General features: G+C 34.9%; 3 protein-coding genes across 8 annotated transcripts in view; 2 read left to right on the forward strand and 1 right to left on the reverse strand.

Moving 5' to 3' along the window:
• LOC125138419 (butyrophilin subfamily 1 member A1-like) overlaps positions 1-20,677 on the forward strand; it is a 262,663-nt gene that overhangs the window by 209,798 nt on the left and 32,188 nt on the right. The gene's annotated exons all lie outside the window — the stretch shown is intronic.
• Positions 1-20,677, reverse strand: part of LOC113656997 (butyrophilin subfamily 2 member A2-like) — a 251,138-nt gene that overhangs the window by 29,641 nt on the left and 200,820 nt on the right. The window lies entirely within an intron of this gene.
• LOC113656999 (butyrophilin subfamily 2 member A2-like) lies at positions 755-19,811 on the forward strand. Its single transcript, XM_047814055.1, is given in 12 exon segments — positions 755-885; positions 5,423-5,700; positions 5,703-5,793; positions 6,003-6,281; positions 6,542-6,643; positions 11,959-11,985; positions 13,016-13,042; positions 13,446-13,469; positions 14,504-14,530; positions 16,324-16,350; positions 17,451-17,477; positions 18,409-19,811. Coding segments are annotated over 12 exon segments (1,509 nt in total). The 5' UTR covers positions 755-833; the 3' UTR covers positions 18,957-19,811.

Below are 20,677 nucleotides of genomic sequence, written 5' to 3' on the forward strand. Positions count from 1 at the left end.
TGCCTTGCACAAACTGCACAATTGAGATCTCCCTAAACTGGCGGAGACAGTAATGGGCTCCAAAACCTTCACCTTTTTCTGCTGTAGCCATTGGAGGGTCAATCCAGCCTCATGCTTTGGATTATTGTCCTTTTGGAACATCCGAGAGCTTTCCTTGTTCAGCTTTCATGCTGTAGAATGCAAACTGTCTAGTATTTTCTGATAACATGCTGCATTCATCTTGCCATTACTTTTTTGCTAATTTCTTGTACCACTGGAGCTCACTCCATAGTGTTTATGGTTGTGACTATAAAGTAAAACTTTGGTCTAAATATTAAATATTATCATAATATATATATAGTTTTTATGATAATTCACTAGAAATTCAATATCAGATGGTTAAAACAGAAAAGTTTCATCAACCGAAATAGCACAATATCATGATCACTTATCCTGTAAATAATAAACAATCTGTTACAGAGGGAAAGCAATAAAAAACAAAATTATATATATTCTATATTATGAAAAGTTATGAACAATTACACAATGTCTGCTTAATATCATATATTCGCCTTTAAGCCATTAAGCTCCTCTTCACTGAATCATAAAGTTTTTCAAACAGATTTTTTCAACACATTAAAACGTTGGGCTTAATTTTTAATCATGTTTAAAGAAATTAGTTTTAACCAATTCAATGTGCAGCAAAGTTACAGGAGGAGACAAAGAGGAGACTTCTGTAGAAAAAAGGTGTGACTACTGAAAAGGTATTACGTAATACAAAATGAAAATAAAAGTGTTGACTCGGACAAAGAAGCTTCTAGCGTCGTCTTACGATACTCTGTCTATCAGGGAAAATGCTTTGGTGTGTGACTCTTATTCTTGTCAGCTTTATTGAATCTCGATCAGGTATGAAAACTGTGTGTGTGTGTGTGTGTGTGTGTGTGTGTGTGTGTGTGTGTGTGTGTGTGTGTGTGTGTGTGTGTGTGTGTGTGGAGTGACAATATTAAAAATGATAGTTTACTTTAAGGCACAATTTATGTTACATTTCAAATGGAAAAACAGTTCATCTGCAGTTGAATTTCCTGTCTGTCGAGTTACAACCCTGACATATTTTAATCTCAATAGAAATTCACCATTTGCTATTTCACTTGGTGTCGTGTACAGAACCTGACAAAACTTAAATGTGATCGCAATTCCTTTTGCATTTGCGTTTCCAACATCTGCAGGTAAATAAATTATTATGGGGGGGGGGTGTTTATATGATGTCATTCACGGTCAAGCGCCTCGTGGTCAGTGAACAGGACAGAACACGTGTGAATTATTTCTCTACTGATTACCTCTTACTGTAAAGACATATAATTTTAGACAGGTTAAGTGAGTTTGTGGCCTTAACAAATAGCAACAATAATAATGTTTTCACCAACATCAGAGAAGTGAATGAAAGGCTTTCTGTCTGTATTTAATAACAAAAAAGTTAAAAACAAAATTTAAATGTTTGTTCTCCAATAAAAACTTGATTAGCTGCACTGTAAGGGGTGGAAGTATAATCTCTCTGGATTGTAACCAGTTCTGTACATCTCTCCAAAAGGGTTGTACAAATGCACAAAGAAAGAAAGAAATGTCTAAACTTTCAATAATAGTTTCACAATTTTACACAATTTATAATATATTAATACACAATTATTCACATCAAGATTGAATTTTAGTCTTAAAAACTTGCTTCTGGGATAAATCTCATTTAACTTTCTTAGGCTTTGTAGAAAAAGGAGCAGATGGATACATAATAATAAGGTTTTTGGGTAAACTGCTTGTAAAAGATTTAATACAACTCTATTTGTACATTTTTTTATCACAAAAGTACTGGGAAAACCTTGGAGTACTTTATCTTTAACCATTAGTTACAGACAGACAATATACTGTTTTAAGAAGATAGCACACTGGTAGGCACGGGCAAGAGTAAAAAGGTTCACAATTTATTTGTTCTGTTGCGCAACAGGACCCAACAATCCTCATGTAGCATGAGAGAGGAAAGGCCCTGATCATTCATTATACTGTGATTTTATAGACATGATTCAAACACAGAGACTGAAGGAAGGAAAACATCCTCAATCATTGGCTAGATGCATAACGACTGTTTGTCTCCTGATCAGGAGAATCTTACCCTTACCGAGGTCTGCATAGAGTTGTTTATGAGCCAACTCGTCTCCAGCTCATTCTGACACTCTAATATTTTATACAAACAATCTCTGGTAATAACAATTTCTAGTCACAATCAACTTCTGGTCCTGCACACAGAAGGTCAGAACTTCACAAACAGCTTCTAGTAAAATATCATCACAATACCAAAAAGAATGATTGTTTTGGATGAAGGACTTTAACCATTTTAATTTTAAACACCATTTATCATGTTGAAATCAATTGCACTTATTCCCCATTTCCATGTTTTTAATCAGATCCTCTTTTGTAATGTTTTGACTTATTCTTCCATATTAATTTAAAATTTACTCTATTTATTAATTTTATCATACATGTTGATGGTAAGGAGAAGGCTGGGTAAATGATCCTGGATAAACTATCCATCTTAGACAGAAAGATCCTGCCAAAAATTGTAAGATGTCTCTACAGCCATCTGTTTAAAATTTATTTACATTTATCTATATTATCCATGTATTTTTATCCATTATGTATTTTTAGATATAATGATTCCCAAATACTTTACTTCCTTCTTAATTTGAATGTTGTATAAAGACTTTAGTGGACAGTTATGTAGAGTTTACATCTCACATATGACTAGATCACATATGACTGCTCCGGGTGTGTGTTCACGGTGTGTGTTCACTGCTGTGTGTGTGCACTTTGGATGGGTCAAATGCAGAGAACGAATTCTGAGTATGGGTCACCATACTTAGCCGTATGTCACGTCACTTTTTCACTTTCAGATTCAACATTAAACCTGAATTTTTTATTAGTATGGGATAGCAGTTCTGCAACCATTATAAATAATAGTGATGAGTTACCACAATCTTTACAAATTCCGCTTTTAATTAGAAATCTTGGACAGGTTCAATGACCCAGAGCTTCAGAGCTATTGATATCATAATATGACTTCTTTATGAAATTAATAAAACACACCGAGTTAAAGAGTAAATAAAAACTGCACATATTCTGAATATTGAATTATGTGGCTGTTTTTACAAAGACAAGTAGGAAACGCCATTGCAAATATTATTTGCCATTCCTTTTTAATATTGTCCACAAAATCGCTGCATATGTGTGTGTGGCTGTTTAATAGAATTGTAAGCTTGTTTTATCAAATCTGATATTTTGTGCTTATATTTTTATTTGGTTGTGTGTGAAGATTCTCAGTCATCCATGTGAGTTTATCTGGAAGTTGAGTCATGTCAAGTGAACTTCTTTCTAATTAGATCACAACGTTTCACTGCTCATCTGAGTAACTTCTTTAGGCTGAGGGAAGTTGGCGGGAAGTTAGAAAGAAGTCCAGTTGATATATTGATATGACTCCAGGCTCAACTACCAAACTCTGAGTTCATTTAGTCAGAACATTTAGTTAGAACATTTGTTTTTGAGAAAACTGATTTCTGGAGTGACACATGGCAACTTAAAAATCTAAAATTCTTCTTTGTGAAAAATTACAAAGGCCACCACTTGGCAACATGCTGCAGATGCACAAAGCACATAGAAATGTATAAAACTGATGCATTAAACTGGCAGTAAGCTCAGAGAGGCTCGGACACAGCATCTGCAAGTTCTTCCGCATACTGCACACATTAACAAGCTTGAAGCCACAACGACTGCATGTAGAAACACGCTGTAATCTGAGAAAACATCAGAACCACTGCAATAAACTGAAAACACAGCATACGTTGTTGAAGGAAATGGAAATGTTTTAAAAGAACATGTGCTATCAAGTTTTTATTTATTGTCTTTTGCGTATTGCATTTTTTGTACTTTTTGTATTGTCTTGTAACTTTATGTCTGCACAGTTTATTGTCCTGCACTGTCTTTTGTCCTGCACTGTCTTGTTTGTCTTGTCCTGCACTGTTTGCACCAGGTTGCACAGCTGCACTTTATGTGGCTAAGACTACTTACATGTCCTTAGCCCTGTCTTTGTTTTATGTAGCACATGATCCTGGAGAAACGTTGTCTCATGTCACTGTGTACTGCAACAGCTATATATGGTTGAAAGGACAATAAAAGCTTCTTGACTTGACTTGACTTGACTTGACTTGACTTGACCTGTATAATTATTCTACATCCTATTTCTGAAGTGATAATACAAGCATCATGTGTAAATGATTTGTTGTTGTAAAGAACATGAAACCTGCACAACACCAGGTTTATTCATACATATTTTCTTCTCTTTTATAAATTTTATATTAACAACAAAGCACAGATTATTTAGGTATCTTGCTAACGATAAAGGAATTTTCTTGCTTATATACATAAATAAATATGACTAAAACATCAAGCAATAACAATAAAATAGTTTATGTAAGTTTAACCTGTTCATATAAAGTGCATGTGTGCAAACGTGTTCAAACAGTGCAAGACAAAACAGTGCAAGACAAAAACAGTGCAAGACAAAAACAGTGCAAGACAAAAACAGTGCAAGACAAAACAGTGCAAGACAAAACAGTGCAAGACAAAACAGTGCAAGACAAAACAGTGCAAGACAAAAACAGTGCAAGACATGAGACAGTGCAAACAGACAATACAACACACTTCCTATGGGGGAAATTCTTACTTACAATAATTCCTATAGCACATGAAGACAGCAGAACTACTTTGCAGAGCATTTTATTTATTTTACTTCAGTTCTAACAGTTTATTTTAGTATTATCAGTCTTAGTCTTACTGCGTTTATGTAAGTTGTTCTTAATGCAAATTCATAATGTTAAAGTAATATAAATACAGGTTACCCTACAACCTCTATTTCCTCTTCCTGTGTCCTTTTTTATCCCATGTGGCACCATCAACCACGTAACAGTTCAAGTTACAGTCACATTTTCCCCATTCACATGTTTTATTTGATTTATAATTAGTTGTAAACTTTTGTAAACAAAATATGTATTTTACTAAATTAATTTGTTGATTTATATCTATTTTACATCAGAATATCATTCATCCACCAGAACTGTGTGACTCTGATACGTGACTGTGGGAAACTATTAACATGTATTTAACTTTAATGTTTGCCACGAATGACCTGTATTTCTTTATTGTGACCTTAAATGTTTTTTGTAATACATAAATTATTATATATATATTTTTTCTGACAAAAACAAGTGTTTTTCTGTAAAAATATGTAAAAACTTGCTTCTATATTTAAAAATAATGTATACAATTAAATAAAGTCAGTCATGTTAAATGCACAGAATATAGTGATATATTGTATTTGCTCTTTATTTTCACCACAATACAGAGAGTTTACAGGTTATTGGTCCAGAAGAGCCTCTGGTTGCTGTAGCTGGTGAAGCTCTGGTTCTGCCCTGTTTTACCAAACCCAACACCAGTGCTGTGGACATGACAGTGAAGTGGTTCAAACTCGATGTAAAGGACTCATTAGTGCATCTCTATAGGGATCATGAAGACAGAAATGAAGGTCAGGCTCAGTCCTATAGAGGAAGAACATCACTGTATAAAGAGGAGCTACAGAAAGGCAACACTTCACTCAAACTGTCAGATCTCAGAGTCTCTGATGAAGGAGAATATGAGTGAATGAAGGAGAATATGAGTGTCTTGTTCAGGACAAATCCTTGTACGATGACATCACTGTGAAGGTCATTGTAGAGGGTAAGATCAATTTCTGTGATGAAGGTTTCACAAAATTTCAGAAAAACTACATTTTGCCTTGGTTTTAGTATTTAGTGTTGAACCTCAGTTGGGAAGATTTCATTACTGATGTTTTATTATTATTGGTGTTTTCTTTTCTAGTTGATGTTTATTACTGTCTGTTTGTATCATTAAAATCTAATAATATTATTTTTCTTTATTGTCTGTAGCTCAGGGAAGCCACCCAGTGATAATGATGGAGAGTTATGATAACTCAGGAGGGATTAATCTAGTGTGTGAGTCCAGAGGCTGGAAACCTGAACCTGTTGTTCTGTGGCTGGACAGAGAAGGAGTCACTCTGACTGCTGAAGATACACAGATACACAGAGACACTGAGGGCTTCAATGTGAAAAGCCGCATCTCTGTTTATGATTATAGCGACTCTAACAGGTTTTACTGCAGACTTCAGCAACAACATCACATGATGGAGACAGAGATTATCATCAATAGTAAGTGTCTGTGAATATAAAACTTTTATACTTAAGTTAGATTGTTACATTCTACTGTAATCATTACAGATTAAGGTAATAAATAATGACATGAGCTTGGTGAACACCATTTACGCATCTGAACTTACATGTTATTTTTATTTTAGCTATTAACAATAACTGCAACACTGTTGTGTGTAATAATACACCTTGTAATAATACACCTTAAATTAAATGAATGGTTTAAAATATCTGATGTGTTAAATGTGGTTTTATTTTAGGTAAAGTCTTTGGTGCTTGGAAGTGGAATGTTGGGATTTCAGTTTCAGCATGTCTTATTGCTGTTGGATTGATCATAACTGCATTTGTTTGTTACAAGAAAGGTAAAATTGAATTAACTTTATTTAATAACACCACAACATTAAGATTTACTGCAGATTATAAAACAGCCATTTTAGACTTAACATAATTAATTGCGATAGAACTTTTTACACTGTACATAAATATACAATGGATATAAAAAGACTTTCATTCTCATTGTAAAAATTGTAAAAGTTTAAAAATTAAGTAAAAACAAATAGAAAAACTTAAATACATAATAAAAATGTAAGTTACAAGAACCAATTTGCATATGTTTTAAAAATGGGGTTGTGCCTGTCTTCAAAATAAACCAATTACCTTCAATCTCATTTTAAAAAGTAATTATCATACAGCTGCCATCAATTACATTATTCTGAGTCAATTATTGATTCAAAATAAAGATCAGCTGGATTTTTTTCACATCACTAAGAACAGGATTTAAAAAAAATAAAATAACGAAAGGAATTCTTTAATTTAATAATTATTTTATTAATAATTTGATTTACATTTACATTTACAGCATGTGACAGACGCCCTTATCCAGAGCGACGTACATAAGTGCTTAAATCTCTAACACTGAATACATTAATGCTGGTTCACTAGGTTACATACTTAAGATACCATGAGTTTAAAACATTTGTTCAAAGTTACAATGAAAAAGTGTCAAAGGTTTTATTTATTTATTTTTTTTTTAATGCAAAAGATAAGGAAAGAAGTGCTAGTTGAAGTGTTTCCTGAATAAGTAGGTCTTCAATCACCACTTGAAAATAGCCAGTGACTGTCCAGACCTCTAGGGGAAGTTCATTCCACCACCTTGGTGCCAGAACAGAGAAGAGTCTTGTACTATACTTGACCAGATGCTGGATCTATTGATGATAGTGGAAATGAAGGGCAAGAGGTCTTGCGAGACGGTCTGGAGCATAGTGGTAGGATTGCAGGACTGGATGAGTTGTAAAATCTCTTCTGCTGCCACAGTTGAGAAATGTGACAACGAAGGTGTAGGAGAATGCATACTCTGAGATGTAAGTGCAGTCGGGGCTGAAGTGAAGGTCCGGCAGATTTCATCAATCTCCTCCTGGTAGAAAGAAGCAAAGTCTTCTGCAGTTAGGGAGGATGAAGGTGGAGCCGGGGGGTTGAGCAGAGAAGAGATGATGTTGTGGAATTTCCGAGGGTCATGTGAGGAAGCTTCAAGCTTTTCCTTGTAGAAGGAAGTCATGGCAGAAGTCACATCTGAGGAGAACTTGACAAGAAGTGTTCGGTAAAAATCAAGATCTGCATCAAGTCTCTGAGTGTTGATTCTTTCTCTCTGATGATGTTAGCTCTCTTTGATTGTTGCGCAGCACATCTGAAAGCCAAGGAACAGAACAAGAAGTTTTCTTGGGTTTAGTGAACATAGGGCAGAGGAAGTCAATAGTTGAGAAAAGAGATGAGAGGAAAGTATGTGTGGCTGAGTCCAAGGGAAGTGAGGAAAAAGATTCAGGATCAGGAAGGGAAAAAAGAGTGCCAGAAGCTACAGATGAAGGGGAGACAGAGTGAAGGTTGTGGCGGGTAAGAGTGGGGGGGGTGGGGGTGTGAGAGGTAGTCTTAGGTAGGATGAGTCGAGAAGAGACAGGAAGGAAGAGGAATGTAGCTTGTCAGAGGGGAGGTTGAAGTCACCAAGCACCGTCAGGGGGGGAGCTATCAGAAGGGAAAGCACTAAGCAGTGATCATTTTGATCATTAACATAATGACATAATTAACATAGTGAGTCAATTTTGTCTGGCAGTCATATGGGCTTCATAAAATCAGTAAGAATGCTCCATAATAGATATATACCACAGTGTAGGGCAAAAATGTGTTCATCTGCCTTCTGTGATGACGTGATGATTCAGTGGCAGGACGTGATGGTTCAGTGGTTAAGGCTTCGGGTTACTGATCAGAAGGTCAGGGGTTTAAGCCTACAATCTGCTGAGACATCATCGTTGGACCATTTAGCAAGGCCTGTGCTCTGACCCCAGGCTTATAATAATCTGGCATATGCAACCATTTAAAGCATTTCACTGCATGTCGTACTCCGGGGTGGCTATGCTGTGTCGCCTTTGGAATGGGAGAGGTCTTTGGCCAATGACTATTCTGTTTGCTGGCGTTTCCTGGATCTATCATATGAGTTGAGTGCTCCCCTGGTCCCAGCTATGGTGACCAGTGTTGTATATGGTTCTCCCCGTATTTACCATCAAGCAGTGTGCTTCAGCCATCTTCACACTTTTCCTCGGGCGCAGCAGTCGGAGGAGCAGATGGATAATCCACTTCGATTGAGATTGGGTCTGCTTAATTCAAGATCGGTAGTAAATACGACTTTTATTATAAATGACTTTTTTACTGCGTTTGAGTTGGATTGCTTATTTATTACTGAAACCTGGCTTACTGTCTGGGATTTAAGCCCTCTTGCTGAACTTTTAACTTCAAAGTGTTTGTTTGTAAATTCGCCTCGCTTAACCGGCAGTGGTGCCGGATATTTTCTATTTTTAAAGACAAATTTTCTCATCACCAAATAGTAGAATATGATTACAGAATTTTTGAATTGCAGCTATTTACACTTGAAATGTCCAATAAAAAGTCCATTATTGAGCCACCACTGCTCCTGAGCCACCACTGCTCCTGAGCCACCACTGCTCCTGAGCCACCACTGCTCCTGAGCCACCACTGCTCCTGAGCCACCACTGCTCCTGAGCCACCACTGCTCCTGAGCCACCACTGCTCCTGAGCCACCACTGCTCCTGAGCCACCACTGCTCCTGAGCCACCACTGCTCCACTGCTACATGTGTGTTGCACTGTAGACTCTTTAGCCAAAGAGTTTATTATGTTGATAATGCCTTTGACCTAGATCATCATATAAATGTACCCACCCATCAAGATCAACACACTCTTGATCTTGTGTTATCATCTTTCTTTCTCTTTATGATCTGGAGATAGTGGATAATGGGTTTTCTGATCATAAATGTGTTGTTTTCTATTCCTGCATTATCAAACTCCTGGCAAGTTAAAAGGCAGGTCCGTAAATCACGATTAATCAATTCTACTACTAGTACAGTTTTCTTATCAGCTTTTTGTGAAATTATGCAAGATATGGATGCAAACCAGTATGAATTAAGTGCAGATCAGTTGTTGTTAGAGTTCAGTTCTACATGTGGGAATGTAAACACAGTTACAAAGATCTTAAAATGTAATCCAAGATCTGAGCCATGGATTGATGACAACATCGGCTCCTTGAGGCAGTTCTGCAGAAGAGCAGAGCGTAGATGGAAGAAAGATAAGCTTCATGTGTCTTTTGAAATATTAACGGAGTCATTGTGTCACCAAAGACTCTGTGTGATGATTTTCTTACATTTTTTGTCAATGGGATTAGTGACATCAGATCAGGAATATCTTGTCCTTCTGCTGACTCTTCTATCTCTGTGGCTTGTATGACAGAGTTCAAGCAATTTGAACCTATTTCTCTTTCTCATCTACAAGAAATAGTGAGTCAATTAAAGCCGTCGGGCTCCACTATGGATGCCATCCCCTCATTTCTTTTGAAACAAGTATTTGATGCAGTGGGACTGTATCTTTTAGATATTATAAATCGATGTCTGGAAACTTGCATAGTACCGGATGTGCTAAAACATGCTATAGTTTGGCCATTGTTAAAGAAACCAAACTTGGACATAAATGTTTTGGCTAATTTTTGACCTGTTTTTAATTTGACTATTATTTCAAAGATTTTAGAGAAGACAGTGTAGCAACAATTTCAGAGTTTTCTTGATAAAAATAAAGTATTTGAGTTTTTCCTTCAGGTTTTCAAAAATACCATTCGACAGAGACTGCACTCCTGAAGGTTCCTAACGATGTGTTAATAGCTGCTGATTCTGGGGTTTATACCATACTTGTACTACTAGATCTGAGTGCGGCTGTCGATACGATAGATTATTGCATTCTTCTTGTTCGCTTGGAGCGTTGTGCTGGTATTAAAGGAGCTGCCCTTGAATGGTTTAAATCTTATCTGTCAAATAGAAAGTTCAGTGTTAATATTTGGGAATATACGTCAGAGGCTGCTGTTCTATCTTGTGGTGTTCCTCAGGGATCTATTTTAGCTCCCATTCTTTTTACATTATATATGCTCCCATAAGGGTCTATTTTCAGGAAACATTGGCTGTCGTTCCATTGCTATGCGGTCAACACTCAAGCTTATTTACCCCTAAAACCTAATCTTGATGGGCAGGAAACATTTAGGGCCTGCTTATCTTATGTGAAAGCTTGGTTACCTTAAAATTTTCTCCATTTTAATGAAAATAAAACTGAAATAATAGTTTTTGGTTCAGTTAACTCTCCCAGTCAAATAACACTTGTAATGCAACATGTAATTTAACTATTTCTGCAAAGCCTTGGGTAAAGAACTTGGGCTTTGTTTTTGATGATGGCTTAAAATTGGATAAGCAGATAAGTTCAGTGGTCAAATGCTGCTTTTTCCAGCTTTGTCTTTTAGCTAAAGTTAAACCTGTTTGATGATGATGATGATGATGTGTAGTTGTGCTAATAAAACAGAAATAGAAAGAAAATTGACATTAAATTGACATTGACATGTGACAAAAAAAAATAATTTGATTTGATTTGAGGTTTATTAATGATATCTACTTCTTACAAGATCATGGAACTGAATGGTCAGTACATTTGTACAGATTTTTAATGGATCTCTAGTCTAATACAGATTTTTATCTATGAGGCACACATGCCTGACTAATGAATAATTTTAATGCCATTAAGTAATATTTTATGAGATTGTTCCTACAGGACCAGTTGGTGTTTTTCTGACAGATAGTGAAATTATCTTAATGAATGTTAATCTATTTACTTATTTGCTATTTTAATTAAAGGCAAATTAAATTTTGTTTTAAGATATGAAACTGTTAAATGCGACATGCAAAAGGGCTCAGGGCAAATACTTCCCCTGTATGTAAGTTAGTGGATTACATTATTTTGTACTGCTGCTTTTAATGCTGAGATTTCACCAGGAGAGACTGTGGTTATAAGAAATCTGATGGTGAATGAGCTACACCTTTACCTTTACTGCTGAGCTACATCTACATCATAGGCAGCTGCAATATTTTTCCTCCTTAAAAATAGGTTTAGTTGAGTGTAAACACTGACTACAGTTTACTAGTATAATTTTAGTTGATACCTTACATTTGATATTTTTAATTATTTTGATTAAAATGATTAACTATGTGAGCTAGCATTTTATACATTTGTTTATTTGGTTTAAATTATTTCAAACAAATTTGTTTAAATAAATGTGTTTAATCAAATCTGGTTTATCTTCAGAGATGAAGAAGGAGAAGGAGTACAAAGGTGAGAAAAAATTTATGTGCTTTTAAGAGCATATTGAATTATAGATAGAACATGTGTATGAAGCAATCAACAGTCTCCAACCTCCAACAGACAGACAATTAAAATGTGTTAAATAGTGAGACGTGTCTTCAGTTATGTGTTCACACTAAATAAATGTCATCACAAAGGTATCTGGGAAGTTTCTTAGGTTGTTTATGCTGCTGTAGTGATGTAGGTTTCACACAAAAAGTGTTTAAAATGGGTTTAAGACAATGTTAACTGTTTACTGAAATTATTTTAATAAGTTGACTGATCTAAGATATCTGAGATGAGAATTTTTACAAACTAAAAAATTTTGACACTTGGAGAATATAGAATGTAATGAATATAAATTTGTTTAAAACTTTAGTTTTAGATCATTAAAATGATTTGTCTGGCAGTCATATGGGCTTCATAAAATCAATAAGAATGCCCTATAATAGATATATACCACAGTGTAGGGCAAAAATGTGTTCACCTGCCTTCTGTGAGGGTTATTAATGATATCTACTTCTTACAATACATGGAACTGAATGGTCAGTACATTTGTACACATTTGAATGGAGCTCTACTCTAATACAGATTTTTATCTATGAAGCACACATGCCAGACTAATTAATGATTTTAATGTCATTAAGTGAGAATAATACATATATTCACTTTAATGAGATTGTTCCTACAGGACCAGTTGGTGTTGGATCATTTTTTTCTGACAGTGAATGAAATTATCTTTTAAAATATTAATTTATTTAATTATTTACTATTTTAATTTATGTCAAATACAATTTTGTTCGAACATATATAACTATTTTATGCGACATGCAAAAACAGAGGACTCAGTAACGGGGCAAATATTTCCCCTGTATGTAAGTTAGTGGATTACATTATTTTGTAGAATAATATAGCATGTAGGTGAGCACAATGTCTTAGTCACCACATTTCTGCTGTCAGCTCTTCAACTATATCTGACTAATAAGTGTAATATTAATATTTTAATATTGTGTGTTTTCAGAGAGGCAGATACAGAGGCTGAAAGATGGTAATTATACCTGAACTTCTTAACTACTTTATAGTGTCTGAATCACTGTGTGTTGAGATCATGAGTTTCTGTCATCAGCACTGCATGTTATACTGCTGCTTTAATGCTGAGATTTCACCAGGAGAGACTGTGGTTATAAGAAATCTGATGGTGAATGAGCTACACCTTTACCTTTACTGCTGAGCTACATCTACATCATAGGCAGCTGCAATATTTTTCCTCCTTAAAAATAGGTTTAGTTGAGTGTAAACACTGACTACAGTTTACTAGTATAATTTTAGTTGATACCTTACATTTGCTATTTTTAATTATTTTGATTAAAATGATGAACTATGTGAGCTAGCATTTTATACATTTATTTATGTGGTTTAAATTATTTCAAACAAATTTGTTTTATCTTCAGTGATGAAGAACAAGGAGAACACAGGTGAGAAAAATGTTTTGTGCTTTTAAGAACATATTGATTAAACAAATTATAGATAGAACATGTATGAAATGATCAACAGACTCCAACCTCCAATAGACAGACAATTAAAATGTGTTAAATAGTGAGACGTGTCTTCAGTTATTTCACACTAAATAAATGTAATCACAAAGGTATCTGGGAAGTTTCTTAGGTTGTTTATGCTGCTGTAGTGATGTAGGTTTCACACAAAAAGTGTTTAAAATGGGTTTAAGACAGTGTTAACTGTTTACTGAAATTATTATAATAAGTTGACTGATCTAAGATATCTGAGATGAGAATTTTTACAAACTAAAAAATTTTGACACTTGGAGAATATAGAATGTAATGAATATAAATTTGTTTAAAAGTTTAGTTTTAGATCATTAAAATGATTTGTCTGGCAGTCATATGGGCTTCATAAAATCAATAAGAATGCCCTATAATAGATATATACCACAGTGTAGGGCAAAAATGTGTTCACCTGCCTTCTGTGAGGTTTATTAATGATATCTACTTCTTACAAGACATGGAACTGAATGGTCAGTACATTTGTACACATTTTGAATGGAGCTCTAGTCTAATACAGATTTTTATCTATGAAGCACACATGCCTGACTAATTAATGATTTTAATGTAATTAAGATATAATAATACATATATTCACTTTAATGAGGTTGTTCCTACAGGACCAGTTGGTTTTGGATCATTTTTTTCTGACAGTGAATGAAATTATCTTTTAAAATATTAATTTATTTAATTATTTACTATTTTAATTTATGTCAAATACAATTTTGTTCGAACATATATAACTATTTTATGCGACATGCAAAAACAGAGGACTCAGTAACGGGGCAAATATTTCCCCTGTATGTAAGTTAGTGGATTACATTATTTTGTAGAATAATATTGCATGTAGGTGAGCACAATGTCTTAGTCACCACATTTCTGCTGTCAGCTCTTCAACTATATCTGACTAATAAGTGTAATATAAAAATTCTAATATTGTCTGTTTTCAGAGAGGCAGATACAGAGACTGAAAGATGGTAATTATACCTGAACTTCTTAACTACTTTATAGTGTCTGAATCACTGTGAGATGAGATCATGAGTTTCTGTCATCAGCACTGCATGTTATACTGCTGCTTTAATGCTGAGATTTCACCAGGAGAGACTGTGGTTATAAGAAATCTGATGGTGAATGAGCTACACCTTTACCTTTACTGCTGAGCTACATCTACATCATAGGCAGCAGCAATATTTTTCCTCCTTAAAAATAGGTTTAGTTGAGTGTAAACACTGACTACAGTTTACTAGTATAATTTTAGTTGATACCTTACATTTGATATTTTTAATTATTTTGATTAAAATGATTAACTATGTGAGCTAGCATTTTATACATTTGTTTATGTGGTTTAAATTATTTCAAACAAATTTGTTTTAATAAATGTGTTTAATCAAATCTGTTTTATCTTCAGTGATGAAGACTGAGAAGGAGAACACAGGTTAGGAAGATTTTATGTGCTTTAAAGAACATATTGATTACAAATTATAGATAGAACATGTATGAAATGATCAACAGACTCCAACCTCCAACAGACAGACAATTAGAATGTGTTAAATAGTGAGACGTGTCCAGTTATTTCACACTATATAAATGTAATCATAAAGGTATCTGGGAAGTTTTTAGGCTGTTTATGCTGCTGTAGTGATGTTGGTTTCACACAAAAAAAAAAGTGTTTAAAATAGATTTAAGACAGTGTTAACTGTTTACTGAGAATTTTACCGATTAGGGTGTGTGTGTGTGTGTGTGTGTGTGTGGTCAGAAGTAAATAAATGAGTGAGTGAGATTCACTGCTATTCTTACTGATGACTAAATGATCACTAAACACAGATTTCTGACATTTTGATAGGCGAGTATGAACTTTTTATTTCCATTGTATTAGCAGAAAATTACAATCCATAATCTACAGCCATTGTAATGGCAGATGATCCACTAGAGCAGGAGTCTTCAATCTTATACACAAAGGTCTGGTGTGGCTGCAGTCTTTTAAAGCAGACAAATAAGAGGCACTGCTTGATATCTGAGACTGGATATGAGCTGATTAATGTGGAGTCAGTTGTGTCTGAAAGCCTGCAGCCACATCAACACTGTGGGTAAGGTTGAAGAGCCCTGCACTAGTGACACAAAATACAGATATAACTGTGTAGAGGTAGTTTATGTACAGATAAATGCTGCTACAAATAAATCACTACTAAACTGAACAGAGAAACAGATCTGATCTACTCAAAATATTACTGGAAATTATTTATTTAATTTTATTAAATTCATTAAGCATTTGGTATATCAGAACAATATTATAGGAATCTGCAATGAAATTCCATTAATGTTTATAAATCAATTCATGATCAGAAAGAAAAGAAAGAAAGAAAGAAAGGGTAACATCATTTTAAGGCCACCTGCATCGTGCTTTTAAAATACATTCATAAGCATAGCATAAATATTTTATAAAGCAGTGTCAAATTTCTTTGTCAAATACAATTTTGTTTGAAGACATGACTATTATATGTGACATGCAAAAACAGAGGACTCAGTAACGGGGCAAATAATTCCTCTTTATGCAAGTTAGTGGATTACATTATTTTGTAGAATAATATTATTATGATGATCATAATTGAATATACAAATAATTCACTACAGAACTGAACGAAAGAAACAAATCAGATCAATCTAAATGTGTTTTCTACACACACTTTTTGTGTAAATAATAATAAGGTATTAAACCGTATCTATGGAGTATCTAAGTAAATCTCTAATATTAATATTTTTCTCTTTTCAGAACTGCAGAGACTGAGTGTGGAATACGGTAATTACACCTGATTTTGTGAAAATTTTGGATTTTCTGTTATTGTAATATTTACAGTTCCCTCCAAATGTGTTGGGTTGTAAAGTCAATTACATTTTGCTCTACACTGAACACTGGTTTGAGATCAACATGTGAACATTCAACAATAGATCTGTCAGCAACGCGGGGATAAAACAGACCCAAATGCAGGATAGTGTAAAATAAACAGGTTTTAATAACTAAAAACATGAAACAAAGACACAGACACGACTTCAGACGACAACCAAAGACACCAGAGGATTCTGAACTGCTCGAGGCAACACGGCACAGTTAAATAGACAAGACACATGAGGAACAGTTGTGCAGAGACGGGGAGGAGTAAACAAGTGCGGGGCAGACACGTGACAGGGAACAAAAACAAGAACACGTGGCCAAAGTCCGGGCTGAGTCCTGACAAGATCAGATTTTCATCCTCCTGACATTTACAGCTAGACGTGTTAAACAACTCAGAAAATGGCACCTTTTGTCTGAACCTGTGTCTTTTCAAGTGATAGAAATGATTGAAATGTGACTGATACGTGTTCCTTGTTGCCCAAAAGTGCCCTGTTAATCACACAGTACTGAATGTTTTCTCTTGATCTGAGCTCCATGTTTCTCCTCTGAAGCATTGGGTTTAGCCAGTGCAACAATTTGGGAGGATCTGAAAAAAAGAAAGAAATGTGACGATGGTAGTTGATGACAAACATTGTGAGAGCTGTGAAGAAAAAACCCCAAAACAGCATTCAGTAACATCACAAACAACCTCCAAAGCAAACCCAAAACACACTGCCAGCAAAACACTGGACTTAATCAGGGGCAAAAGTGGAAGGTTTTATATTGGCCAAGTCAAAAAGCAAACCTTAACCAAACTGAGCAGCATTTCACCTCCATTTCACACCCAAAACTAACAATAACTGAAAGAAGCTGCAATACAAGTATTGAAAGCATCACAAAAGAAAAATGCAGCAAATGAAATAAAAAAAGAAAATTTCAGTCATTTTTGTACATTGGTGTATATATTATGATGTGTTTAATGTGACTTTATTTGGACTATATTGCCATTAAACTACATGTTTTCACAGAGTTATTAAAGAAGAAGAAGTATGCAGGTAAGAATAATTCTTTACAGTTAAATGCCCCAGATTAAAACCATCCTAAGTGTAATAATACAGCACAGAACTACCCACTTTTAGGGCTTTTGTTGCCCCACATTGCTACCACATGCTCCTCTGCTTTCAGGTGCGAATCCACACAGGATGCAAAACAAACCTAGAGACAGAGACATAAGCAGGTCAAAGTCACAGCACAAACCTCATAACACAAGCAGGTAGCAACAGGTAGCCAAAGTACAATAATAGTCCACCAGCGCAGGTCTTTAATCCACCATGGTCACTATCTATAAACAGGAAATAATCCACACACGGGAAATAATCCACGGGGAAAATGGGAGAGCAAAAATAGCAAAAAACCCCAAAAAACTAACAGAAAAAGCGCCAGAGCCGAAAAGCAAAAGAAAGCGCAGCAGCAAAAAGAGCAGGACTGAGAAATAACTAGAACAGGAGACGGTGAGAAAAGTCACAGATCACGACGTAACTGTAGAGAGATCATCTGGTGAAAATCACGCAGAAACACTTAAATAGCGCTGCCGGGATTCAGAGGCTGCTGACCGGTAAGTGACGTCACCAATGAGCGCCGCAAACTGGAACTCCGGAGGAATCCGCTGACATCGAGTCAATATTCACATCTATTTTTTCACTGTTCACTAATTCACATTCAATATGTCAGTGTTTCAACATAGAAAAGTCAAGTTTATCGTCCGTGTTACTCAGTGTTAGGTAAAGACAATCGAGCCTGGAACATGTTGTACAGTTTTGTGTCCTGACATTAAATAAACACACAAAGGTTTTAGTCCAAATTACAGACTTGGAGTAAATCACTGTTCTTTCCCCTTCACTGTTCAGCTTTATGATTGGATTGAATTCAGATGATGATTTAATATTTTTACCTGTTTACTCACATCACACACTGTGTTTCTCTCAGTGGATGTGACTCTGGATCCTGATACAGCAAATCCTGAACTCATCCTGTCTGCTGATGGAAAAGAAGTGACATGTGGAGACAGATGGCAGGATCTCCCTGATACACCACAGAGGTTTAATTATTATCCCTGTGTTCTGGGAAATCAGAGTTTCTCTACAGGGAGATTTTATTATGAGGTGCAGGTCAGAGGGAAAACTCACTGGACATTAGGAGTCGTGAGAGAGAACATTAACAGGAAGAGGTGGATTACACCGAAACCTCAGGATGGATTCTGGACTGTGGGGCTGTGGAATGAGAATCAGTATGAGGCTTGTGCTGATCCTGATGTCCCCCTCACACTGAGAGAGAAGGTGGAGGTTGTGGGGGTGTTTGTGGATTATGAGGAGGGTCTGGTCTCCTTTTATGATGTAAAGTCCAGATCTCATATCTACTCTTTCACTGGTCAGTCTTTCACTGAGAAACTCTATCCATACTTCTGTCCTTGTGATAATGATGGAGGTAAAAATTCAGCACCACTGATCATCTCTCCTGTATTTAATACTGAATGAATTTTCACCTCACAACTATAATCATCTATTAAATGTTGAGAATAAAAAGAAACATTTTACTTTTTTAGTTAAATTTTAGAAACACATTTTCCCTTTTAAAATGTTGTACAGATTATTTTAATACCTGGTTTTAATTGTAATCCTAAAGTCTGTTTGTTATGATTGTGACATTATGCTTGTGGAACTTTGTCATTACAAATCACATATAAATAAAGATCATTTACAGTTTACTCTGATTTTTACTGTAGAATTTAATTTGATGAATAAAATGTGAGCAGGATTTAAATGTCCACAAGCACGAGAAGTGACACTGTGACACGAGAGTGTTAGAGCTCTGGCTCCCTCTGGTGGTGATAAAGTGCAAGTGGAACTGTTACTATCTACTATCTACTACTACCACTACAACTGCTAATAATAATAATAATAATAATAATAATAATAATAATAATAATAATAATAATAATAATAATAATAATGGTAAACAACATGGATCATAGTGATTTTTGTATCAGGCCACACAATTTTTAGATGAAAAAAAAATACTGAAAATATATAAACGTAATGTGACATGTTTCTTATTACCCAGATGTGTCCTGTTAGATTGATCATTTAAATAATAAATAGTTCTGAACATCTACACTTGCTTTTAGTCTCCAGTTTTACTTGTGAAGACTGAATGTGTTGTTAAAAAGGAAAACATTTTATATTTCTCATCTTTGACAGACTCTGTTATATTATAATTGTTGATTCACTGTGTTCTCTGTGTTAATGAAATGATTTAATAAAATTTGACAAGGCAGTGGGCCACTCTGTATATCTCTCTGTTAAAATACTCAAATGAATAAAATTACTTTTAATGTCACTGATGTGTACAAAATAATGTAAAAGAATATACGACTTAGATAGTTAGATAGTTTACATGAAATATAAATTTCTTATCAAAACATGTGATTTCAGTTTTTATACTAAACTAGTTTGAATTATGTAAAGTAAGCACATATAAAATGTTCCATATTAATGTAAATGATGTAAATACATTGACATCTTGTGAGGATGTCATCTGACAAACTATTATTGCTGTATTGATTGTTGGCTGCTGCAGAATTCCACTGGTTTGATCCTTTGTTGCTCCCAAGAGAGAGGCAGAGAGGCAGATACAGATGCTGGAAGCTGGTAATTATGCCTGATCTTCTGAATGAGTAGAAGATATAATAACAATGTTCAGATGTATAACATTGCATAGCTAGATGTGATTCATGGGCAGAAGCAATATTTTTCTAGCTTAAAAATAGGTTTTCTTGAATGTAAACAATGACTGCAGTTTACCAATAAAATTTCAGCTGATAACTTATACAACCCGAATTCTGGAAAAGTTGGCAGGTTTTTTAAATTAAATTAAGACTTTCAAATCATATGCGCCAATATTTTATCCACAATAGAACATGGATAACATAACAAATGTTTAAAAAGAAAAAAATTACACTTTAATCCATTAAATGAGCTCATTTCAAATTTGATGCCTGCTACTGGTCTAAAAAAAGATGACATGAGGCAATTAAAAGCAAGAAATTTTATAAATATTAGCTGGGAGAACATCTAGCAGTTAAGTTAATTGATATTAGGTCTGTAACATGATTAGCTATAAAAGGGATGTCTTAGAGAGGCAGAGTCTCTCAGAATTAAAGATAGGCAGAGATTCTCTAACCTGTGAAAGAGTGTGA

This window comes from Tachysurus fulvidraco, chromosome 1 (assembly GCF_022655615.1).
Source record: "Tachysurus fulvidraco isolate hzauxx_2018 chromosome 1, HZAU_PFXX_2.0, whole genome shotgun sequence".
NCBI lineage: Eukaryota > Metazoa > Chordata > Actinopteri > Siluriformes > Bagridae > Tachysurus > Tachysurus fulvidraco.